Source organism: Serinus canaria, chromosome 24, assembly GCF_022539315.1.
Source record: "Serinus canaria isolate serCan28SL12 chromosome 24, serCan2020, whole genome shotgun sequence".
Classification (NCBI taxonomy): Eukaryota; Metazoa; Chordata; class Aves; order Passeriformes; family Fringillidae; genus Serinus; species Serinus canaria.
Window position 1 is genome coordinate 5,243,166 of NC_066337.1, and position 25,827 is coordinate 5,268,992.

At 51.5% G+C, this 25,827-nt stretch overlaps 1 protein-coding gene across 7 annotated transcripts; it reads left to right on the forward strand.

Annotated features, from left to right (window-relative positions):
• The first annotated feature begins 463 nt into the window (after positions 1-463).
• TRIM29 (tripartite motif containing 29) lies at positions 464-24,059 on the forward strand. Of its 7 annotated transcripts, none has more exons than XM_018923085.3 (9): positions 464-1,627; positions 10,014-10,109; positions 11,265-11,498; positions 12,600-12,798; positions 16,953-17,036; positions 18,648-18,713; positions 20,165-20,266; positions 21,410-21,489; positions 23,096-24,059. In XM_018923085.3, the coding sequence occupies exons 1-9, from the start codon at positions 773-775 to the stop codon at positions 23,156-23,158; spliced, it is 1,779 nt and encodes a 592-aa protein (XP_018778630.1). In that variant the 5' UTR covers positions 464-772; the 3' UTR covers positions 23,159-24,059. The 7 variants fall into 7 exon arrangements, with proteins under 7 accessions (XP_018778630.1, XP_018778632.1, XP_018778635.1 ...); XM_018923087.3 differs by having other exon boundaries at positions 20,168-20,266; XM_009098036.4 differs by having other exon boundaries at positions 465-1,627; positions 18,648-18,707.
• Positions 24,060-25,827: the final 1,768 nt, after the last annotated feature.

Sequence of the window (25,827 nt, forward strand, 5' to 3'; positions counted from 1 at the left end):
GTTTTCACCTGTTCTCATCCGTGGCTGGGTTATTTCCAGGTCTAGATGGACAGACCTTGCACAAACCCAAAATAAAACCAAAATAAAGATAATAGGGCCATTTAAACCCAGTATTAACCATGAATTTCTCCTCCCTCCTGAAGGCAGCAAGCCCCAGGGGGAGCTGCTTGAGGAATGCTTTATTCTAGGCGTTCATTTTAATTACAGCCCTAATTATTTTGGTGCAGGGCTATGACCCAGTTAACAAACCCACCTTGGGCATCTCGTGGTCTCCCCGACCCTGCCCATCTCTGCAAGGAGGGAACCTCAGCTGCTGGCCAAATTATTTTTGAAACAAGCCGTGGAACTGGTTGCTACATCTTAATGAAAATGATTTTTTTTTCTCTTCTCTTTTTTTCTTTTTTTTTTTTTTTTTTTTTTTTAAGGAGACATTTCTATGTATATAAACAGCCCTTCCTCCCCAACCTGGTTAGACAAGAATGTTCCTGGGTGTGGACTGCCTTGTATAATTAACTGCACAGCTGGAGCTTCTGATCCCTCCACGTCTGCTCCTTCCTTTCCTCCTTTCTTCCCCCCTGCATCCACCTGGGCGCGATCCGGGCGCGCTGCTCCTCCTCGGGAGCTGGGGCTGCGTCACTGGGCCAGGAAGGTTCCCTGGGCTCGGCATTCCAGAGCCTTTCCCGGCTGAGAGCAGCACCAGGCAGAGCCTGCCTGCCTTGGAGGGGGCTGAGAGCAGAGAGCCAGCAGAGAAAGCCCTGACCCTGTCTAGGCCATGGAAACGGGGAGCGCCGCCAGGACCAACGGCACCGCCAGCAAGCCCGAGGACGTGAAGAGCCCAAGTGCCCCCAAAAAAGAAGAGGAAGCCAAGAAGGCCACGAGCCCTGGCGGAGGCGAGAAAGAAGCTATAAAAGGCACGGGCGGTGCTGCGTTGGAGACAGGGCAGATCAAGAGCTCCCTCTTCTCTGGGAGTGACTGGAAGAGGCCCATCATTCAGTTTGTGGAGTCATCCGACGAGAAGAGGTCAACCTACTTCAGCATGGACTCGGCTGACTCCAAGAAGATGCAGTTCGCCAGCGGCCAGATCGGAGACATGAGGAGACCAACCCTGAACTTCCCGGAGAAGGGCGACCTCAGGAAGTCCCTCTTCTCCTTGGATTCCAAAAAGAGCTTCCTGCCTGCTGACGGGGAAGGGAGGAAGTCCCTGTTCTCTGCGGGGCAGGTGGGCGACCTGAAGAAATCCTCGCTGCCTCTGGTGGAGACGGGGGACCTGAGAAGACCCTTCAACAAGGCCGAGCGAGCCGCGGGCTCGCGGCCCCGCGTGAAGCTGGAGGACGTTCTCTGCGACTCCTGCATCGACAACAAGCAGAAGGCTGTGAAGTCCTGCCTGGTGTGCCAGGCCTCCTTTTGCGAGCTGCACCTCAAGCCCCACCTGGAGGGAGCGGCGTTCCGGGACCACCAGCTGCTGGACCCCATCAGGGACTTCGAAGCCAGAAAATGCCCCGTGCACGGCAAGACCATGGAGCTGTTCTGCCAGACAGACCAGATGTGCATCTGCTACCTCTGCATGTTCCAGGAGCACAAGAACCACAGCACGGTGACAGTGGAGATCGAGAAGGCTGGCAAAGAGGTAATTTTATTCTCCTTCCAGTCCTGATGTCCCCGGCAGCCTGCAGGTGGCCAGGTCACAGCACAGCCTTTGCTCCCCCGCTCAGGTCATTTTTGGGGTGGAATCCTGGATGCAGTGGTGATGGTGGGAAGTGCTTAGTGCAGAGCTGATATTTCCTGGCTGCTGTTTCCATGGGATTGGTGCTCTGGTCTGGTCCAGCACAGTGCTGGAGTTGGGCTGCAGGCTGCATTTAGGTGCTGCCAGCACACCTGACTTCCAGCAGAGGCTGAATCAAAGCCCTAAATGCCAAGTTCTTTAAAGTATTCTGGAGTTTTGACAGTGTTTGTGTGGAGCTGCCCACAGAAAGGTGGGCACTGCTCAGGGTCAGCACCTCCAGAATGCAAATTGTCAAATCAGTGGCTGCTAAAGTCTCTCATGGGTACTAATAACCACTGAAAATTGCTATCTCAGCTCCTGAGAGTGAGATTAGATTTGGTTTTTCTCTTTTCTGTTGATCCGCACCTATGGAAAAAGTATTTTGAAGTTTCAATGGAAAAAAACCCAAACCCTGGTGCAAGCACAAAACCTGATCATTTCCCCTGAGGTGTTACTGCAGCAGGGTCAGAGAATGGACACCCGGGGAGATTTCACTTTTGTTTGCTCAAAGTTTCTTGTTGTTTGCTTTCTGGGTGGATGAGGAGGATTTCACTTGTTCTAGCAAAAAATCAGGGTCTCACCACGTTTGCTGCTGCACATCCCCGTGCTAAAAGGAAGAAACTTTCTAAGCAGACAGGACAGGGGAGATGCCAATAAAGAGAGCTGTAAAATAATAATTATATAAAACAAGGTGCCTGGAGTCACACAGTCAGACCTGGAAGGGCACTAAGATCTCCTAAACCCCAAACCTGTGCTGTGCTGTGCTGACCAGGCAGGCACAGGTACCTGCTGTGAGAAATCCTTGAGTTCCCTTCATGGGAAGAACAATTTTACTCTTTCCAAGGAGCTGGGCAGATTTACCTCACCTGGCTGAAAGAGCATCTTGTGTAGAGCTTATCTCTGGTTTCTCTGGTCTTTTCTTGCCATGTCATCTGCAGCTGGCAGCCCTGCTGAAACCAGACAAAGCCTTTTCCACGTCTCAGACAGCCTTTCCCAAATTCCTGCAGGGCTTGCCAGCCTGCTGTTTGCTCCATAATTGCCTGTCCTGGTGGTTTTGATGTCAGCCCTGACATAAAGATGTGCCTGGTGTCCCAAGGTGTCCCATTCCTGCCTGGAACGAGGTGAGCAGCTGCTTCCTGAGGAAGCAAAGCTGCTCAGATCCTTCCTCCTGTGGCTGGAGACACCTCCAGCACCTTGATTTCAAAGGCACAGCCTTGGATGAGCAGAGAATGGGATTTAAAAGCTGTTTGATTCCTGTCTCTGAGTCCTTGTGCCACCTTTGGCTCCTGCACTGGCTCTGCTGCTGCTCTAAAGGATTTAGGATTTATCCACATGAATCATGCCCATGTGTGAGTTTCTCCTGACAGAGTTTGGTCATGTTGGAACTCGAGCGAGCATTCACTCAGACAAAAACAATTAGCAGCAAAGCTGTTGCCTACAAATGTTTGTTCCCACCCCTGATTTATTCACCAGAGGTGGAGCCTCAGCAGGAGCCACAAAGAGCAATGAATATTTCCAAGCCCCTGGTGTGTAAAACCTCTCCTTATCAAATCAGCCCAGCTGGAATTCCTGACCACAAATTGGGAGGGTGGCTGGTGCTGCTGCCCTTTTGGAAGGAATAAGTCACAACCTCACACCAGGTCACCCTATCCCTGCCCTGTTCTTCCAGCCTGGCACCCCAGCAGCTCCAGAGGAGCTCTAAAACCCCCAAACCCATGCTGCCACTGGAATAAAGCTGTGTCCTGACAGAGCCTTTCCCTTTAAATCCCCCAAACCCATCCTGCCACTGGAATAAAGCTGTGTCCTGACAGAGCCTTTCACTTTAAAACCCCCAAACCCATCCTGCTGCTGGAGTGGTGACCAGAACAAAGCTGTGTCCTGACAGAGCCTTTCACACCCTGCTGGGTGTCCAGGATTTATCTGCAAGGATTTCCTCATCCCTGGCTGCAGAACTGGGGAGGGTTCCAGAGCTGGGGCGTGTTCTGCTGCCCTGCCAGCCTGGGAGCTCAGCGACTTGGTGGCACAGAAGTGTCACAGAATAAGCTTGGTTTAGGTGCATCTGCCCTTCAGGTCTGGGGAATTAATGCAGATTTCAGCCTGGCTTTGCTGTGGGCCTGTGGGGAGGAGAGGGGCTGTGCTTTAGAGCTGGGAAAGGAATTAGGAAACCCTGCTTGTCTCACGTTGCAGACAGAGAAGAGGAATGCAAACAAGCCAGAACAGACACCTGTAGTTAGGGCAGTGCAAAGCCTGATATCTCTGTCCCAGACAGAGAGCACAGCAGCATCTTCCACTTTTCAGGAGCCTGGGGTGAGAGTCACTCAGCCCCTGTTCCTGCTGAGCAGACACAAGTGAAAGGCACAGGGACTCAGACACAGACATTTGTCCTGGCTTCCCACCCAGTGCTATTTGCCTATTTCACCCAGCAAACCTTTCATGCTCTCCCCAGATCCACTTTGCATTCATTTCCTGCTGCAGGTTTAAAGGAAAAGTAACAGTTTGCACCAGAACCAGCACAAAAACCAGCCAGGAAAAGGTTTGAGAGGCTGGGGAATAACAACTCACACTTGAAAAGTGAGAATGCTCCACAGCTTCTTGTACAGCCCAATAAAACCCTGATTTATCAGCAGAGCCCCCCTTGGAGCCAGCATCCTTCATTCTGACAGGGGATCCTTCATCCCAAACCTGTTCTGCAGGGCTGCTCTCCAAAGGAGACAGCTTCACCTCTGGAAATAACCTGGCACTGCCTCCCAGCACCAGCCTTGGTGCTCAGCGTGCTGGGTCAGCTCTGCTGAAAACCACTTTGATCTGGTTGGTTTTTGCTGCAATTCTTTATCTTTGAAAGCAAAGTTCTCTGTGGGTACAGGAAGGGGAGCTGGGTGTTCCTCCTCCCCACAGAGCTGCTGTGAAAAGGGGGGGGGTTTGGATTTTTGAGAATCAAAATGATTGCTCTCATCTCCTCCAGCTTAAAGCACATTCCTTTCCCAAATTACTTCTGGAAAAATGAAGTGGGTGAGTGGAGGAAGGTGATGGAGGAAGGCTCAGCTCAAAGGCTGAGCCAGGCTTTGAAGAGAACCATCCACAGAGATGGATCCAGAGGGGTTCCCATCCCTGCCTCACTTTCACTGAGCACAGAGCAAACCAAATTAAACCTTGGAAGGGCTTGGGGGCCTTGCTCAGTGCTGCAGAGTGGCTCTGAGGTTTTACCTACAGCAGCTGGGGCTTCTCTGTGGCCACAGCTCAAAATAGATGTTCTGTCCCCAGAGTTTCCTGCAGGAAGGACAATCTTCCCAGCTGGAAATTGGAGTAAATTTGTCTGAATTCTGCATTAATCCTCTACACTGAGGACAGAACCCAGGGAAAATCCACACAGGGAATTCTCTCCAAGGGCTCAGCTTCTCCAGTGGCATTTTAGGGGATGCTGGCAGAGTTTTCAGGGGTTTCAGCCCTCTCTGCTTCACAGGGATGGGAAAATGCAGCAGGAATCGTGTCCCAAACACCCCCCTGAGTTTCCAGCCACTGGGACAACGAGCTGGAACAGCACTTGTGCAGCTCTGCCTCGGTTAATTAGCAGAGCTCTGCCAGGCTGGGGACACAGGGCTGTTCCCAGAGCGTTCAGGGCATGATGCTGCTTGTGCTGCTGCTGCCTCCTTGCACAAAGCCCTTGCATCATCCTGCAGGGCTGCTAATCTCCCATCTGCAGCTCCTCCACGGCACCAGGGCTGGGTTCAGCTCTTTGGATGTACACCCTGAACTTTCACTGAAGCCTCTTAACTGCCCTAATTAGCTGAGGCTCTAATGGGGGATCCAGTCTTAGCTTGAAGGTTCTCGGTGCCTTCATTTCTCAGCCTGCTGTGCTCAGAAAATTGTCTAAATCTGGATTTCCTGGCTTTCCCCCCTCTGTTTCTGTTATTTCTGCTCTGGGGGACCCCCACCATGGGGGTGTTGCTGTTTGATCTCTCAGTAGGATCTTCTGAACACCAGATCCTCCAATGGATTTGTTCCAGAGGGTCCCTCCAGGATTTCTGACCCTGGAAAATCCCAGAAATGTGAAGACAGATAGGAGTTTTCTCTTGGGGAGTGAGGCTGAGGCCCTGCCTGTCCCTAACCCTGTGGCCCCACACTGTCCCTGTTTATCTGTCATACACAGGGGCAGCCAAAGCCACCTTCCAGAGAAAAAAAAGGACTTTAAACCATCAGGAAATCCCCTCCTGACCCCTTGGTGTTGTGTGTTGTGCTCCACCTCCAGCAAACCCTTCCTGAACCCTTTTTCCCACAGTTTTTCCACAGTTCCAGACTCTCCCTGCACCTCTCGAACATTTTTCCTATGTTTAGGGTGGTATTTTTGGAATATTTATTTAATTTCATGCTCTACCCCACAATGACCCCTCCCTTCACCCCCCTGCCCCTGCTGCAGCCTCTGCTGGTGTTTCCCCTTTGCCAAATCTGAGTGTGGGATTTGCATCCTGGCCATTGGGACCATCTCTGTAATTGCCATTTGCAAGTCAGAAACCTGCTCCAAATTGTTGTGTGCCTCTGCTCCTAAGTGGCTGTTCCATCCCACACCACCTTTCTGGGGGGTGTTTGAGCTGCTGGGAGTCTAGAGCACTTTTACAAATAATAGTTCTCAAAATTCCTTGGAGACCCATCCTAATTAAAAAGGAGCCATAAAAGCAGGATATTGCTCTCACCACCTTCCAGCCATCACCTGATATTTTTTTTTCCTGTCATTTTCTCTGCAAATCCCTTGAGTTTGGGAGTGGCTACGTGGCTGTGAAGGTTCTGCTCTTCCCCAAAAATTCCTTCCAGTCCTTCTCTGTAGGATTTCACTCCCATTCCTAAAAGGATGTCCTGATTTGGGGGATGAGGAGGGAAATAATTGCTCTGGAATTGAGCTTTCTACTTCCCAAGCAATCAATGCCACCTGGATGCAGCTCTGTGGCTCAACCAAACAACAGGAATTCGGGTGTAATTTCTCACATTGGTTAATGCAGGGGATAAATGGATCTAAACCATTTCCATCTCATTGCATTTCCCTGCTGTGCAGAGTCTCCATGCACAGGACATCTCCCTCTGCACGTGGCAGTGGCAACCAGCAGGGATTCCTCCAAGCCACTGCCTTGAAAATGTGACAATTATGGGATCAAACTCCAGTCTTTGTTCTTTTGATCAGCAGCAGGGCAGATTTCCTCATCTGGGAGCCAGAGTGGGTTCCCTGGTGAAGCTGTGTCACAAAATCCTTCCCTGTGTGCCCTGAACCCCTGGAGAGGGTGAGAATCAGCTCATGGCAGTTTCAGGCCCCTGCTGAGGGTGTGTGGGTAATATTTAGAAATTCAGTGCTCTGCCAACTCCTCAAACCAATGTGAGGATGCACTGAGACACCTCTGAGCACAATTCCCTTTTTTCTGCACGCTTTTCCTGTGTTTTATAAGGCAACACAACCACATCCAGGCACTGTCCCTCCACAAACAGAGCTTTTCTGGGTTGGAGCAGCTGGGGTTGTTGGCTCTCAGAGCAGCTGTGCTGGATTCCAGCTCCAGAGGCTGCTCAGACACTTGGCTGGCCTGGGGACAGGAGCTCCTGCCCGGGCTGGTTCACAGCTTCTTCCCTGCTCCTCATTTCTAGTGGAGAGCTGGAAACCCTCAAACTCTGATCAATGAAGACCCAGATTTTCATGTTCCACTGCGTTCTTGGATGGACAGCTGCAGTGGGAGAGTGGATTTATCCATCCATGCCTCTAATTGTTGGCCTGGATTTCAGTGGTTTGGGTTAATCCAACGCTTCTGCAGAAGATCCCACACGACCAGCAGGTTCTCAGGACTCTCCTGACATGACAGAACACGGAATTTCTGCCAACTCTGAAATTCCTCAACAGCTCTGGGCTGGGTGTCCCGCAGCCAGATTGCCTCCAGCCGTGGCTGAGACCAACCTGCACAAACATGAAATGCAGAAATGTCCCAGCAAAGGCTGGGGCAGGGATGGAGAAGGGGAACGAGCCAGGGAGGGATTGCTGGAGTTATTGGGGCAAAGCTCTGCTAACATCCAGGTCCAGGGCTGATCCAGGGAAAAAATGACCCAGGGAAGCAGTGCATGGTCTGCACTACCACAAATTCCTGTGCAGGTCTCAGCTCTGAGCCTCTCTGGGAAGGCAGAGCTGCACAACGAAATGCAAATGAATCCCAGCCAAGTTGCTGATCTCAGCCCAGCAGGTTGGCTACACCTCTTCCCTCCTCCTTTGGTGGCTTTTTTTTTTTTTTTCCCTTTAATTTTTTTTTTTTTTCCAAGCATTCCCCAGCTCCATCGCTACATGAAAGCTCTCAATTCAGAGCAAATTAATCCACAATCCTGTCTAAACAGAATTCCTGCCGGAGGCATCATCCTCTTGTTGCAACACTCGTCAAACGTCATTCCGTAATTAGATGAAAACTGTTATTGCTGCACGGGCACACCCTGGGCTGGGCCCTGCTCTGCACACACAGCTGAATTTTGAAACTGCTCCCTTCCCCTGCAGCTCATGACTCCCATGTGATTAAAGACAGCCTGGGAGGTGGGTGCTGCTGCTTTGCTGAGGGAGCTGAATCTGCTGGGCTGGTGCCCGCTGGCAGCACGTGATGCCCGCTGCAGCTGGACCTCCCTGCTGCCCTGCTCAGCACAGCAGTGGGGATGTGTCCTGGGTTAGGGCAAATCTGGGAGAAAACCTCCTAAAGGGTCCTCTCCAGAAAGCAAACCCACAGCAACGGGTTCGGGAAGGATTCCCTGGAGAGAAGTGGAAAGAACCTGTTTGTTTAACAGGCACAGCACCCCCTGCACACAAAATGAACAATACCGGGTGACAGCACTCTGTCACCACTCTGAGAAAGATGACAAATCCAGAAAGTCTCTCCTGGGGTGGTCACTCTGTTATCAGTCCCTCTGGCACTGGGGCAGCTGCTGCAGCACAAGGTGCAAACTCTTGGTGTTTGCTAGGGCCCAGTCCAGAGCAGGTTTGAGTGGTTCTAAAAAAGGGAAAGAAAGACAGTCCAGGAAAAATTAGGACTGCTTAGCTAAACAAAAAGCAAGAGCAAAGCAGGAGCAAAGCAGGAGCAAGAGCAAAAGCAAAACAAAAAGCAAAATCTGCACTCTGCACTGCCCTGTGTGTGTGTCCCACCAGCCACGGGGGAGCAGGGTGATAACAAAACCAAAATAAATATTCGCTCTTCAGAGCCAGTCTGGAAGGCACAGAGCACAAGATCCAGCATAAACAGAGCACAGGAATGGGGATACAGGCATCAGAACCATGGGGATACAGGCATCAGAACAATGGGGATACAGGCACCAGAACAATGGGGATACAGGCATCAGAACCATGGGGATACAGGCACCAGAACCATGGGGATACAGGCATCAAAACAATGGGGATACAGGCATCAGAACAATGGGGATACAGGCATCAAAACAATGGGGATACAGGCATCAGAACAATGGGGATACAGGCATCAAAACAATGGGGATACAGGCACCAGAACAATGGGGATACAGGCATCAAAACAATGGGGATATAGGCATCAGAACAATGGGGATACAGGCATCAGAACCATGGGGATACAAGCATCAGAACAATGGGGATACAGGCATCATAAAATGGGGATACAGGCATCATAAAATGGGGATACAGGCATCATAAAATGGGGATACAGGCACCAGAACAATGGGGATACAGGCACCAGAACAATGGGGTACAAGCATCAGAACAATGGGGTACAAGCATCAGAACAATGGGGTACAAGCATCAGAACAATGGGGATACAGGCACCAGAACCATGGGGATACAGGCATCAGAACAATGGGGATACAGGCATCAGAACAATGGGGTACAAGCATCAGAACCCTAGGACAGGGTGCTGTGGGGCAGAGAAACGGCGAGTGTTTCTCACAGAGGCTGTGAGACCTTCCAGGGAGCTGTAAGGATGTGAGAACTTGTTAAGGATGAACAATCTGCAGCTGGTGTTGTTCTATTTCATCTTTCTGTTCTTCTCAAGGACGGTGTGTGAGGAAGGTGTTTTTGTTGAGTGGCCAATCAAATAGAATCTGTTGTATCACTCTATAAAAGCCACCTGGTTCTCTCCAATAAAACCTTCTTTGCTCTTTCTACCACCCTGCCTCTCCCCTGCTCCTGTGCCATTCTCGGTGCAAGAGTGACACAGCAGGGCAGGCTGGGGGCTGGTGGAAGGGACCACCCTCAGCCCTCCCCTGTGCTCTGCTCTCCTCCCCACAGACCGAGCTGTCTCTGCAGAAGGAGCAGCTGCAGCTGAAGATCATCGAGGTGGAAGATGAGGTGGACAAGTGGCAGAAGGAGAGGGACCGCATCAAGGTGAGTCTGAGGGGTCCAGTTCCCCTCTCCCTCCTGTAAGCACCAATTCCTGCTCCCCTCCTCTCCCACATCCCTCTCCTTCCCTCCATCCCTTCCCCAGCCTTTATCTCATCCCCTGCCCCAACTCCAAGCCAAATCTTGGAAACAACAACTCCCACTGAAATCATCTTGCGACATTCCCTGCGGGGAGATGAGGCCCTGATACAGAACAAGGCACCTCCCTGCTCTGGCTCCTTTTTTAGGTCCTTTATGGCCCTTCCATCACCAGTAGCCAGGCAGATTTAGAAACAAAATCCACAAATAACCTGCAGGAGGGCTCTGGGTTGCCCAGACTGAGATAAGACAGCAGGAGGAGATGAATTTACCCACACAAATATCTTATTTATGGTGGAACAGCTTATTTCCATGCTGAGAGAGGGCTCCTTTGTAATTCTTGCACCGTGGTAAGGGTTGGAATTGAGTCATGGTATTATTTTTTTTCATTTATAGCCTAACTGAATAAAGCAGTGAAAGCACAAGTTGGAGACACCCCAGAAAATTTGCATAATATTAACAGGCAAAGCCATTCTTCTCCCTTTCATGTGGTGCAAGCACATTGGCTCACCAGCTCTGCTTTTCATCTGCTTTATTATTACTATTATTATTATTGTTATTATTATTATTATTATTATTGGAAACCTGACCTAGAAATTCTGACTCTCAGTATAGTTCCATCCCCAGTCCTTCTGAAGAATATTTCAGAGGCACCTCGAGGTCAGGCTTGTAAAAAGAGTTTCAGCACCTTTCATCCTTTGAAATGGTGGGAATTCGGTCCTCAAATAATCCAGGAGCCAGAGCCCTGATTTAGGAGGTGACAGAGTGTTTTTAAATGTCACCTGTGAGTGCATGAATTGAAATTGGAGATGTGCTCTTAGCACTGGGAAGGCAATGGCCCTTTTGGATTGCATCCATGTGAACATTGCAGGAACAGGTATTGCTTCTCTTGGCACAATTTTCCTGCAGCTGAGACTTGCCTAGCTGGAGTTTCCGTGCTCTAAATGCTGAATCCTTGTTTTTATCCCCCTCTGTGTCTCTCTGCTAGCAAAGGACTCAGTGAAATTTTAATATTTTCTTGCTCTTTCCTGCTGCCTCCTCCTTCTGCCCCTTCCCACCCAGAATTACACCACCAACGAGAAAGCCACGGTGGACCAGCACTTCAAGGAGCTGATCCGTGACCTGGAGAGGCAGAGGGATGAGGTGAAGGCTGCCCTGGATCAGAGGGAGAAGATTGCCTCAGAGAACGTGAAGGAGATCGTGGATGAGCTGGAGGAGAGGGCGAAGCTGCTGCGGGAGGACAAGGAGAACAGGGAGCAGATCCACCAGATCAGTGACTCCGTGCTCTTCCTGCAGGTGACCCTTCCCTTCCCTTCCCTTCCCTTCCCTTCCCTTCCCTTCCCTTCCCTTCCCTTCCCTTCCCTTCCCTTCCCTTCCCTTCCCTTCCCTTCCCTTCCCTTCCCTTCCCTCCCTTCCCTTCCCTTCCCTTCCCTTCCCTTCCCTTCCTTCCCTTCCCTTCCCTTCCCTTCCCTTCCTTCCTTCCCTTCCCTTCCCTTCCCTTCCCTTCCCTTCCCTTCCTTCCCTTCCCTTCCCTTCCCTTCCCTTCCCTTCCCTTCCCTTCCCTTCCCTTCCCTTCCCTTCCCTTCCCTTCCCTTCCCTTCCCTGTCCCTGTCCCTGTCCCTGTCCCTGTCCCTGTGAGAACTCTGGGATTTGTCTGAGGTGTGAGGTGTGTGAAACTCTCATGGTGAGATGAGGGAACTGAGTGGTGATCAGAATCCAAATTTTCTGTGGCCTCCATGTGCTTATAGACTATTACATACCCTCATTTCCCTTCCCTCTGTCCCTGTGAGGACAGGATTTGTCCCAAATCCAGAGGAGTGTGAGATGTGTCAACTATCAGCAATGGAGAGAGACTGAGTGGTGATCAGAATCCAGATTTTCTGTGGACTACATATGCCTATATACCATTCTAATCTAGTAATTTTTTACTGCAAGAATTGTGTTCATCATCACACAAACAAACAGAAACAAACATTTTGCAACATCTCTTGCTTGCAGAAGTTGATTCTTCTTTTGCTGTCAGCCAGTCTTGATTCAGCCTTCAGCTGGTCTTGATTCAGTCCCCAAAGCTCTCAAACTCTGTCCTTGCCAAGGCGTGCTAATTATCAGCTCTCTTGTGCTAATTAGGTCCAAGCACTCTGTGTCTCTGTGCCCCAGTGTGAACCTTCCCCAGCTCCCTGCACATCCAGGGCAGGGATTCACAGGGACATTTGGAGCTGTCTCTGCTCTGGTGGCTGAGGAGTGGACTTGGACATGCCTTTGGTTTTCAAACCATGGACAGAACATCTCCCTGCCCACCTTCCCTTCCCACCTTTGTGTTCCAGCACCAACCAGCTCCCTCCCATCCAGCCTCCCCACCTTTATGCTCCTCATTAATGCAATCCCTTTGTCTGGCAGGAATTTGGGGCTCTGATGAGGAATTACGTGCCCCCTCCATCCCTCCCCACCTACAGCGTGCTGCTGGAAGGGGAGAGCATGAGCCCATCCATGGGGCTGCTCAGGGATGATCTCCTCAACGTCTGCATGAGGCACGTGGAGAAGATCTGCAAGGCAGACCTGGGCCGCAACTTCATCGAGAGGAACCACATGGAGAACGGTAAAACATCCCAAATGTTCCCCTCCCTGCTCCCCTGCTGGGCTGGTGAGGATGAGGAGCACTCCTGGTGAGGGAGAAAGCAAGCAAAGACCTGGGGGGGGGGGGAGTGGGAGTGGTGACTCCTGTGGCTGGAAGGAATTCTGGAAGGTGAGAGTTGTTAGAATGTGAATTCTGGAATGTCAGGGTTATTCTGCCTCTCCTGTGTGGGGATGGAACCAGTTGAACTGCCAGGGATTTAGGGTATCCCATACAGGACACCAAGCTGGCCCCACTTCCCTGATTTTGGGGTCATTTTAGGGTTTCATGTTGAGGGTTTAATGGGTTCAGCCACCCTCTGTGTGGAGTCAAGAGCAGCCACCCTTCCCTCCTGCCCTGTGCCAGGCTCCAGCAAGCCCCTGGAAGTTTAACAGGACATTTTCCAGGAGGGGAAAGCTCAGTTCAGGGTGAATTCACCCAGGTGCAGTGTGGGATGGCAGGTTTGAAACCCCATTTGTACACTCAGTTAGCCCTGTAGGCTGCTGGTGTGACATCAAATATTACAAGGGCAGGGTTTCAGCCCTGAAATACCCTGCAAGCAGCTGCCACTGAGAAGGAAATATTTGAAAATCTAATTTTCCAAGTAAAAAATGGCTCCATTTATAGCCTGAGCTGGAATGACTCTGATCATATTCCCTGTTCCACATGGGACAGCTTTCCTGCCTGCCCTGACCCCGGGTGTTCCCCACACTTCAGGGCTGTTTAGGGTGATCTTTGAGGTGAACAGAGAGGTCACAGCCTCCACCCCGGCAGCAAAATCAATCTCTTGAGTTCATAACCCACTTCCTCACAATTAGCTGTGAATAAAGGACTTGTCCTGCAGCAGGCTCAGCCCTGAGATCAGCACAGGGCACCACAAGGTCTGCACTTCCCAGACCTTCGTAACCCTGGGCACGTTGCCTAATCCCAGGGGATGACCTCTGGCAGCAGGGTGGCAGTGAGTGGTTATCTCACCTGGTTATCTCACCTGGATGGTTATCCAGGGGCAACAGGATGGCAGTGAGTGGTTATCTCACCTGGTTATCTCACCTGGATGGTTACCCAGGGACAGCAGGGGTGGCAGTGAGTGGTTATCTCACCTGGTTAGCTCACCTGGATGGTTATCCAGGGGCAACAGGATGGCAGTGAGTGGTTATCTCACCTGGTTATCTCACCTGGATGGTTACCCAGGGACAGCAGGATGGCAGTGAGTGGTTATCTCACCTGGTTATCTCACCTGGATGGTTACCCAGGGACAGCAGGGTGGCAGTGAGTGGTTATCTCACCTGGTTATCTCACCTGGCTGTAATCTCTCAGCCACTGAGGAAGCCCAATACCAGGGCAGCAGAGGGTGATGGGAGGATAAGTGGCACCCTGCTCTTCCAGGAGGATGTGGGTGCAGGAATAACCTCAAGGACAGCTCATGGAGCTGAGGAGCTCTGCTGCAGATGATAATCCACTCAAATTCCCAGTATTTCCTGGAGACCCCTCCTGTATTAATAATTGTCCTGTCCAGAGCCATCATTCTCCATCAGCCATGAATTCAATGGACCAGATCCTTCTGGACCAACTTTCAGGAAGGTCAGGGGTCCCAGAGTGCTCAGGATGCACAGCCAGATGCAGGTTTTAAAACTCTCCCTGCCTTTAAAGTAGCACCAGAAATTGAACATTCCTCACCTTCCATCCCTGCAGCATTCCTGTTTCAATTCCCAACGCTCCACATGCTCCAGAATTACAGAGAAATTTGACAATAACTCAATATCAGTCGATGACAAACAGATGCAGAAATCACTTCTGTGCATTTTTCTGTCTTTGTTCACCTGAAGCTGTGCAGAATTTCCATCTGCTGGGCTGGGTTTGCCAGTCCTGGAGCATTTTCCTTGGGCATTTTTAAAACCCACCAGGGTTCTGCAGCTCCTCAGCTCTGGTAGCTCAGGATAAACCCTGATTACTCCTGGATTATTTTATTTGGGGTCTCCTCCATGCTATTGATGCCAGAATTTCGTTTTTATTTGAAATCCATGGAATCCAAGTGCCAAAACCATTTTTAACTCCTGCCAGAAACCTGGGTGCTTCCAGGAGCTTTACCAGGGACTCAGCTCGGATTCTGCCCTAATGAAAACTTGGGAACAGGTGGGAAATGTTATTTATGGAGAGTCCCAGGAGCTTCAGAGCTCTCCCTTCTCCAAGCCATGGTTACAGATGAAAGAGGGCAGCACTCTGCATCCAGTGGCTGCCAGGGAATTCAATCCATTAAGGAACTGTGGAGTTATTAACTCAGACTCCCCCTGAGTCACTGCAGCAAATTCATTTGCAGCTGGCTTCATCTTCCACTGTAAAAAAACTTCCCAGGAAGAAATATTATATTAATGGAATGAAAGCTGCTTAATAGCAGACTCCAAAGGGAATCCATGTCCTTTTAGTTGTCATAACAGGTGAGGAGACAAATAATCAGGGAGCTTAAGTAGCACTGAAAGAAATGGGAGAAATAAAAGCAAAGTTTGCTCAGTGACTTGAGAATTTAAACATCAAAACTGAATTTACTTCCTTGAAGGGAACAATGGGTTTGTAGAGGCCTCCAAGGAATGTTTTGATGAGCAAGTGTGGTGATAAAGCCTCACTTCCTGTGAATCAGTGTCAGAAACCCAAAGCCAGGCTGGGTAGGAGTGAGTTTGATCCATGAGACCTGAACCAGCCACCCTTGCCCAAGAGTTTGGAGCTGTTTGCAGCTCAGCTCCAGCATCTCTAAAAACTGGAGAAGCCAACCCATTTCACCCTCCCAGAAGGGATTTCTGGAGCTCTAAAGAGTGGCAATTCTCCAACAACCAGGCCTTGCTCAGACTGAACACACAAAAGGAGCCAAACTCAAACTTCTGGAGTAATTTTAAGCCCCACAAGATCATTTTGGTAAGAAAATGCCTCAACCCTCAGGTGTCCCCATGGATTTTAGAAGATTCTGTGTCTGCTGTGAGGTTGAATGTTTCAGCTGGGCTCTGCCTCTGAAGGAACCTTTTCTTTTAGACCCTGGCCAGCTCCAAAACTGCTTTAGCTCCCAGGCAAAGATGCCCCAGGGGGATTAAAGACCCCAGAGTGCATCCCCGTTCTCCCTGGACCTGGGGGTGCTGGTCACAGCCAGCTGAGTGCCCTGGTGGCCAAGGGGGCCAGTGGAGTGGCAGCAGGAGCAGGGAGCTCACTCTGCCCTGCCCTGGGCACTGGGGAGGGCACACCTGGAGTGCTGTGCCCAGCTCTGGGCCCTCAGGTTGGGGAGGATGTTGAGATGCTTGGGTGCATCCAGAGAAGGCAGCAGGGCTGGAGAGGGGCTGGGAACACAAACCCTGTGGGGAAGGTTTGAAGGAGCTGGGGGTGTTCAGCCTGGAGAAGAGGAGGCTCAGACGTGACCACATTGCTCTCTACACCTTCCTGAAGGGAGGCTGGGGACAGGTGGGGTCAGTCTCTGACAGAACCAGGGGACACAGCCTCCAGCCTCAAGGGAAGGGACAGGTTGGATATGAGGAAAAAATTTTCATTGAAAGAATAATAAAGCACTGGAATGCTCTTCCCAGGGAGGAGGTGGAATCACCATCTCTGGGGGTGTTTAAAAAGGCTGGACATGGCCCTTGGTGCTGTGGTCTGGTTGAGGTGTCAGGGCACGGGTTGGACTTGATCTTGGAGGTCTCTTCCAACCTCATTATTCTGAGATTCTGTGACTCTGTGATTCTGTGATTCTGTGATGATTCTGTGACTCTGTGACTAATTCTGAGATTCTGTGATTCAGTGACTGATTCTCTGACTCTGTGACTCTGTGACTCTCTGACTCTGTGACTGTGACTCTGTGACTCTCTGACTCTGTGACTCTCTGACTGTGATTCTGTGACTCTGTGACTGTGATTCAGTGACTCTCTGACTCTCTGTGACTCTGTGACTCTGTGACTCTGTGACTCTCTGACTCTCTGACTCTGACTCTGTGACTCTCTGACTCTGTGACTGTGACTCTGTGACTCTCTGACTCTCTGACTGTGAGTCTGTGACTGTGACTCTCTGACTCTGTGACTGTGACTCTGTGACTGTGACTCTGTGACTGTGACTCTGTGACTGTGACTCTGTGACTCTGTGACTCACGCCCTGCTCTGCCTCCCCAGGGGACCACCGGTTCATGATGAACAACTACGAGTGGAACCAGCCTGACAACCTGAAGAGATTCTCCATGTTCCTGTCTCCCAAAGGTAAGGCTGGCATCCCACAGCTGGGCAGGCTCCCTTCCAGCTCAGGGAAGGAACTGCACTTGATCCAGCCCAAAACTTGCTCTCCCTCACATCTCAGATCCATCCCTCTGCACGTTTTCTCTCCAGTTACAGAGCTTTGACAAGGTTTTGCCTCAAAGCAGGCAGAAAAGGTTCTCAGTTTTATGGGGAAGAGCTGGAGTGGCTGAACTCTATCCAAGAGTGACTATGGGGGAGTTCTAGCATGGCTTTCCAGGATAAAATCAGTGTTTTCTCCACCCAAAGCTAATCTCTCTGTGCTATCAAGTGAAAGCTGCATTAAGCATTAAGATTTTTCTTTCACCACCAAACATAATTTTTCCTTACAGGGAAAGGACAGAAAAAGTGAGGAATGTGTCCTTAAAAAAAAAAACAAAACCAGGGTTCTGGAGCTCCTGTGTGAGCTCTGACCAGAGCCCTGGTGATTTGTTTGTGTCCCACCTGTAGTGTGGCCAGTGCAGGGTGAATTTTTGCAGTGAACCAATGTTCCCAACACACCCAGCTCTAAAATCACAGCTGGCATTCCTAAACTGGCAGCCAGGCCAGGAGCTGAGAGTGCTGAAAGCCCAGGCAGGGCCAGCCACAAAAGAACAGGAAGGGTGGCTTGAAACAAGTGACCAAATTCCAGCCCTGCCCGGGTTTGCCAGCTGTTTCCAGCTGTTTCCAGCTGCTGCTCTGCGGCAGGGACAGGGACAGGCACGTGGAGAGAGAATTGTGCACACAGAAACACATCTTAGACAGAGGAGCAGCCCACAGGATGGCAGCAGAGCAGCTCCAAGGATCCATCTTCCTTTTGCTTTACTGGGAGCTCAGAGGGCTTTTGCAGGGGGCTGCAGCAGCACCAGCCTGTGTCCTGGTGGGAGCCTGGGGACTCACCTGGCACAGGGCTGGGAGATGTTCCTGTCCTGGGGACTCACCTGGCACGGGGTGGGAGATGTTCCTGTCCTGGGGAGCTCACCTGGCACAGGGATGGGAGATGCTCCTGTCCTGGGGACTCACCTGGCACGGGGCTGGGAGATGTTCCTGTCCTGGGGACTCACCTGGCACAGGGCTGGGAGATGTTCCTGTCCTGGGAGCACAGCTGGCACAGGGCTGGGAGATGCTCCTGTCCTGGGGAGCACAGCTGGCACAGGGATGGGAGATGCTCCCCTGTGCCACTTGCCGTCTGCCGCACAGGCTGGAGATGTTCCTGTCCTGGGGAGCACAGCTGGCACAGGGCTGGGAGATGCTCCTGTCCTGCCTGGCACAGGGCTGGGAGATGTTCCTGTCCTGCTGTCTGCGGAGCTCTGAACCCCAAGCTGTGCCTGCAGAGCTCTCCCACTGAGTACCCAAACCTGAGCTGGCAGTTTCCTGCAGCTCTGTGGCACTGGGAGCTCTGCTCCCTGCAGGAGAAGAGCAGTCCATGCCCTGTTCCCCACTCCCCAACACCCAGGGGTAAAGGCTCTCCTCTGCTGCCTGGGCCCAGATTCCTGCTCTGGGGCTGCTCCCAGCTCGGTGGGGACCTTTTCCTAGAGCAGTGCCAGACACAGGCCTGCTCAGGAGCTGACTGCTGAACTGGATGCTCTTGTTTTGCAGCCAATTTCAACCCACGGTCATGGGAATTTTCCTCCTTCCAAGCGACCGAGGAAACACTTGGTACGGGTAATTCTGCCTGCAGCCTGAGAGGATCTAACCCCCCGTGCCACAGCTTCCTGCCTGACTAACCCCCCTCTCCTGCTGCCCCTCTCGGCTGCCCTGGCACTGAAAACCCCAGAGCCAGCCCCTGCTGGGCTATCACACCCAGCCCAGCCCAGCTCTGTGCTCAGGGCAGGGAAAGGCGCCCCTGCTCCTCACTGATCACAGAGAAAGGAGCTGCAAACCACAGGAGGAGTTTGCAGAGATCCCTCCCAGATGCTGAATGCTCAGAGGAGGTTGTGGCAGAAGCAGGAGGAGGCTCCAAGCACTCCCAGCCAGTCTCAGAAGCACAAGGTGCTTCTATCACACCTTTTATTAATGAGAGCTATTAACACCTCTTAGGGATCCTTATCCTCTTAGGAGGATATTCCCAACTGGACATTAAACCCCCTTTTTTGCCTGAATTCCGTGGTTATTCCTTCAGTGATGGGGATATTCCCAACTGGACATTAAATCCCCTTTTTTTCCTGAATTCCATGGTTATTCCTTCAGTGATGGGGATGTTCCCAACTGGACATTAAATCCCCTTTTTTTCCTGAATTCCGTGGTTATTCCTTCAGTGATGGGGATATTCCCAACTGGACATTAAATCCCCCTTTTTTTCCTGAATTCCATGGTTATTCCTTCAGTGATGGGGATATTCCCAACTGGACATTAAAATCCCCTTTTTTTTCCTGAATTCTGTGTTTATTCCTTCAGTGATGGGGGATATTCCCAACTGGACATTAAAACCCCCTTTTTTTCCTGAATTCCATGGTTATTCCTTCAGTGGTGGGGGGATATTCCCAACTGGAATATCCTGTGTTCTCAAGGACACAGCCTGGCCCACGTTGATGCCTTTACTTCCCAGATCCCCATCTTCAATCCCAACATTTTCCTCCTTTGCTTCGTTCCTACAAGGTCCTCCAAGGTCCAGCCTTTCCTGCTCCCTGGAAGCAGCCAGGGCCACCCTGCCTGGGGAGCTCTGGTGACTCAGAGCCACACCTCAGCCCTTCCATGAGGCAGGGCTGGGTCCCTCTCATCTCCCGGCTCTCAGATTCCTCCTGGCAGCCAGGAGGAGCCCAGGAGGGGAGGCTTGAATGGTCTGAAGGAAGCCTGGCGTGCTGGGAGGAAGGGCAGTGCTGGAGTCATCCCTCCTGCCTCGGGAGGTGCAGGGAGCTGCTCTCCAGCCACACCTGCACTCTGGGGCTCTCAGGAGAAAGGCTGGTCCCTGCCTGGAGGCTGGCATCACCTCACACCCACACACAGCTGCCTGCCCTCACCTGCCTCCCGTCCCTGAGAGAAAAAGGGACGAGAGGCACCACGGGGGACTCGTGGGGACTCATTCCCCCCCCTGAGCCAGGTGGAGGCAGTGCCAGGGGGTGTTTGGAGCTGGCCCCTGCAGCCCTGTGGAATAACACAACCTCTTTATCTTCCAGTAGGCAATGGCACTAAGCTGCCTTTTCAGTTCTCCTCGGTGGGACAGAATCCGCCCGGTGACTTCAGCAAACAGTCTGACGGGAGCCTCTTCACCAAGACCGGTACTAGGAACTGACTGTTCCCTTCCTCCCGCCCCATCTGGGCTGCCAGACCCCCCTCATCTGCCTTCCTGCCCTTTATGGGCTGCCAAATCCCCCTCATCTGCCTTCCTGCCCTTTATGGGGTGCCAAACCCTCCTCATCTGCCTTTTATGGGGTCCCAAACCCCCCTCATCTGCCTTCCTGCCCCTTTGAGGTGCCAAACCCCCCTCATCTGCCCTTTATGGGGTGCCAGACCCCCCTCATCTGCCTTCCTGCCCCTTATGGGGTCCCAAACCCCCCAATCCTGCTCTGCCTTCCTGGAGCAGTCCCATACCTTGGCCTCACTGCCAACCTCTGAGGCACCAGCACAGAAGTCCCTCTGCTGAAGCAGGGCAGTGAGAAGTGTTAAAAACCATTAAAGTTTTATCCAGGGAACAGTTGGAGGGATTTTAAATTTTGTGTGTAATGGGTAGGGATAAATTTTAGGTGATTCTTGAGGAAGACACCATTTGCCCCTCTAGTTTCATCACTGAAAAATAACACAAACAGCACAACCTTAAAAAAAAAATCTGCAGGAGCTGCCTGTCCTCCTTCAGCAGAACCAAACCCTCCTTCAGCATCTCACCTCCCTGCTGAGGTGGGATCCAGGAGCCCCAGGAGCTGCCAGGCAGAGCCAGGTGGGATCAGCTGGAGATGCTGGGCAGGGCCACATTGCAGGTGACATTGGCTGTGCCACTGCAGCCATGGGGGGCTGCAGGGGGCTCAGGGCTCCTGGAGCTGCCCGAGGAGCTGCGGGAGCCCAGGCTGAGCTCTCTGCACTAATTAAACAGCCTGCAGTGCTCTCTGCCAGAGCCACAATGCTGACTTTGGGACTGAATGTAATTGGTCTGATTGCATTCCACCTCTCTGCATTCCTCAGACATTTTAATTAGCCAGACCTTCTCTCCTGCCTTTTCCTGCCTGATTGGGTGGTGGCAGAGGCATCTGTCTGAGGCTGGCTGTGTGTCCCACCCCGGGGATGGCTGCATTTCCATGTTGAGCAATGCAATACTAATGAGGTGGCACTTCCAGTCCTGCTGCTGCTCCTGGGGACATGGGGACACCACCACGGGGGTGGCAGTGGCAGGGGCAGCGTGTGACCGGCTGTGTTTTGTGTTGTCACAGCCTACCCTTCCATAGTGAGGCACCAGTCTGCCAAGGTGACGCCGCAGACGTGGAAATCCTCCTCCAAGCAGTCTGTCTTGGTAAGGAAAAGAATGGTTTTATATCCTTGGGGGAGCTTCAGTCTGTTCCAGGGGGGCTTCAGGAATGAGGAAATAAAAGTTTCAGCCCCACTGCTCCTGCTGAGGATGCAGATTAACCCCCCCCAGCTTTCACAGCTCTGATCAGTGCTGCAAAAAAAGATGTTTTGAAAAGGTTTGGTCTAAAATTCGCTGCAGAAGATAGGGAGAGTGGAAATGCTGTGAAATGAGACTGAGAGGACTTTTCCTTGTCACCCCCTCTGTGTCACCCTGTGACCCCCACAGTGTGTCAGTGACACCAGAGACAGCCACACCAAAGGGGTCCTGTCCTGCAGTGGGCAAAGGCAGGGTCAGCCCCCCCTCTTCCATGTCTTAATTCTGTTGGGAATTAGAGCCAGAAAATGGAAAGGATCTGGAGAAAAGGGAGCACTGAGCAGGGAGATGGGCTGGGCTTGGGTCCTGGGGTTCAACAGGGCTACACCAAAAGGGGCCTGTGGGGTTCCCCCCCTTCTGCACCTGAGAGCAAACCCAAGGCAGACTGGGCTTTAAAAACCCATTTTTTCCTGAATTCCGTGGTTATTCCTTCAGTTGTGGGAGGATATTCCCAACTGGACATTAAAACCCCATTTTTCCCTGAATTCTGTGGTTATTCCTTCAGTGATTGGGGGACATTAAAACCCCCATTTTTTCCAGAATCCCTTCAGTGGTGGAAGGATATTCCCAACTGGACATTAAAACCCCTTTTTCCCCTGAATTCCATGGTTATTCCTTCAGTTGGGGGGGATATTAAAACCCCTTTTTTCCCAGAATTCCATGGTGCTATTCCTTCAGAGATGGAGGGATATTCCCAACTGGACATTAAAACCTCCATATTTTTTTTTCCTGAATTCCTTCAATGATGGAGGGACATTAAAACCCCCATCTTTTCCTGAATTCCATGGTTATCCCTTCAGTTATGGGGGGACATTAAAACCCTTCATTTTTTCCTGGGTTTCAAGGTTATTCCTCCCGTGATTGGGGGATATTCCCAACTGGACATTAAACCCCCATTTTTCCCTGAATTCTGTGGTTATTCCTTCAATGATGGGATATTAAAACCCCATTTTTTCCTTAATTCCATGGTTATTCCTTCAGTGGTGGGAGGATATTCCAAGCCAGGCTGGAGATTGTGCAGCCAGGGCTAATATTTATATAAAATATATATACTATTTATATATTATAACAGAACTAATTAAAAATTATTGTATATTATAAATACATAAAATTAAATATTTAAAATTAAGTTTAAATAGAAACATTTTATTATATAGCATTTTATTACTTAATAAATATTTTTAAAGTCTTAAAAGTGTAGAGGTAAATTAGTAGAATTAATTAATTGTAATTAATTAATTATATTTCATTTAAATTCATTAAAAACCTTTAAAATTAAATGATAAAAATACAGATTAAACGATATAAAAATAAAATAAATAAACCACACCATCAAGAAGAATTCAAAAATCCAATTCCTCGTGGTGCTGAGCAAGAATTGGTGGGCTGGGGGTGGATGGGAGGGGTGGGGGTCGGGAAAAGGAGGGCTCGGACTGACCCCAATTCTCCCTTGCAGTCCCATTATCGCCCCTTCTACGTCAACAAAGGCAACGGAGCCACCTCCAACGAGGCGCCCTGAGCTGCTGCGGCTGAGAGGAGAGCTCCGCTGAGGATTGTCACCCGTGTCCCTGCTCCTCCCGACCCTCCCGCTCCCCCAGGGCAGGGCAGGGATGGTCCTGCCCTCAGCACGACAGGACTTCTCCCTCCTTGTCCCCTCCTTGTCCCCTCCTTGTCCCCCGCAGCTGCTCTGCCCCTCTGGGAATTGCGGATGCTTGGGTGGCACCCCCTGCTGGGCAGCTGTCCCCTTGTCCCCAGAGCTGGAATTGTGTCACCCCTTGCTGGGCAGCTGTCCCCTTGTCCCCAGAGCTGGAATTGTGTCACCCCTTGCTGGGCAGCTGTCCCCTTGTCCCCAGAGCTGTCACCCCTGCTAGGCAGCTGTCCCCTTGTCCCCAGAGCTGGGAATTGTGTCACCCCCTCCTGGGCAGCTGTCCCCTTGTCCCCAGAGCTGTCAAACCCTGCTGGATGCCCCAAAGCTCTTCCCAGGCTCCAGATTCCCTCTCCACCCTGGGGACACCCAGCTCCTGCTTGTGTCACATCCCCTGGTGGCATCTCATGTCCCTAAGGTCCTCCAAGCCCAGCCCTGCTCTTCACCTCCCAAAAACCTCAGCAGGATTTTCCCAGAGCTGGAGAATGTGTCACCCCCTGCTGGGCAGCTGTCCCCTTGTCCCCAGACCTCTTAAACCCTACTGGATGTCCCAAAGCTCTTCCCAGGCTCCAAATTTTCCTCTCCATCCTGGTGTCACATCCCCTGGTGGCATCAGCGTCTTCCATCAGCTCTGAGCTCTGCTCCTCACCTGCCCAAAAAACCTCAGATGGATTTTTCTAGAGCTGGAATTGTGTCACCCCTGCTAGGCAGCTGTCCCCTTGTCCCCAGAACTGGAATTGTGTCACCCCCTGCTAGGCAGCTGTCCCCTTGTCCCCAGAGCTGGGAATTGTGTCACCCCTGCTAGGCAGCTGTCCCCTTGTCCCCAGAGCTGGGAATTGTGTCACCCCTGCTGGGCAGCTGTCCCCTTGTCCCCAGAACTGGAATTGTGTCACCCCCTGCTGGGCAGCTGTCCCCTTGTCCCCAGAGCTGGGAATTGTGTCACCCCTGCTGGGCAGCTGTCCCTTGTCCCCAGAGCTGGGAATTGTGTCACCTCCTGCTGGGCAGCTGTCCCCTTGTCCCCAGAGCTGTCAAACCCTGCTGGACACCCCAAAGCTCTTCCCTCTCCACCCTGGGGACACCCAGCTCCTGCTTGTGTCACATCCCCTGGTGCCACCTCATGTCCCCAAGGTCCTCCAAGCCCAGCCCTGCTCCTCACCTCCCAAAAACGCCAGCAGGGTTTCCCAGAGCTGCTGGAGGAGGACAGGGAGGGTCTCCAGCCCCCTCAGGTGCCCCTCCAGGCACCTTTGGGAATTAAGAAATAAAAAGCAAATCCATCCTAGTAACACAAGATTGATCAGATGCCACAGGTGCTGGGTGCTTTTCTAGTTTGTGGTGGTTTTCTTAATTCCCTTAAACCAAAATTGATTTATATCCTGTAGTTGATGTATTTTATATATATTTTTTCCCCTGCAGTGGGCAATGAGAATTAGTGCCACAGCTTTTTTGGCTCAGGGTAATATTTTTGTATGTGTCCCCTGGACAGATGAATCACATCCAGGGCCATTCCAGGATCTCCCTGAGGTGATTTTTCCCTCTCCATGGACAAGCTGAGGGGTTCAGTCCATGCTGTGCAGGGGAGAAATGGGAATGAGAGCCCTCAAATGCTGAAAACCAAAACCTACCAGCTCCTTTTCACGGTCTGCTCTCTTCAAGCAGCTTTGGAATGGCTTCCCCCCACTTTTTCCTGCTTGCAGCCCCTTGCTGAGGGAGGTCCCAGCTGAGAATTCCTTCCTGGCTCATCCCTTTGCAAAGACACTCCTGGCTTTTTAACCCAAAACTCCTGGGGCTGAATGTCGGGCGCTCCAGAGCACTTGAAATGTCACTTTAGGATGATTTTTAAATCTTTTTTTTTCCCATAAAGACCAGAGGGGGAAGGGGCTGGCGTGGCAGGGCAGGATGTGACAGAAGGGATGTGGAAAAAGGGGTGGAATTGCTGGGAAAAGCACTGAGGGCTCTGAGGATGTGAGTGAGAGGACAGACTCAGCCCCCTCCAGGTCTCACTGGTTTGCCCTTGAGCAGGTCCAATAAAACCTTACACCAGCTCCTTTTTTGCTCCCAAACCTGTCCATGTTTTTCCTTTTCCTCCTCCTCCTCCTCAGCTTGGATGTTGAACCCCCCCCCAGCCCTGAGCAAGGCTGTGTGGGGCCAGCTGGACCCTGCCCGAGGCCACCACTGTCCCCTCCGTGCCCCCACAGCCTCTTTGCTCCCCCTGCCCTCCCCAGGAGCCTCCCAGCCCAAATTCCCCAAGGAATGGAGCTGCTCCCTGCTTGCCCCAGCCCTGGAGATGCCAGGACCCCTCTGGGGTCTCCCTTTTCCCCCAGGATGGGGCTCAGGGGGTTCTGGAACCTTCCCTGGGGGTTTCCAGCCAGGCTTTGGGGTGGGCAGGAACTGCTTGGATCCAGTCTTGGTCAGCAAAGCCCCGGGGATGATGATGATGGTGACGATGATGATGATGGTGATGATGATGATGATGATGGTGACGATGATGATGATGATGATGGTGACGATGATGATGATGATGATGGTGATGATGGTGATGATGA

Coding starts and splice junctions, on each gene's coding strand:
- TRIM29 (XM_018923085.3), top strand. CDS start 773: ATGGAAACGGGGAGCGCCGCCAGGACCAACGGCACCGCCAGCAAGCCC. Junction 18,714..20,164: donor CGAGGAAACACTTGGTACGG/GTAATTCTGCCT, acceptor TTTATCTTCCAG/TAGGCAATGGCACTAAGCTG. Junction 20,267..21,409: donor GAGCCTCTTCACCAAGACCG/GTACTAGGAACT, acceptor GTGTTGTCACAG/CCTACCCTTCCATAGTGAGG.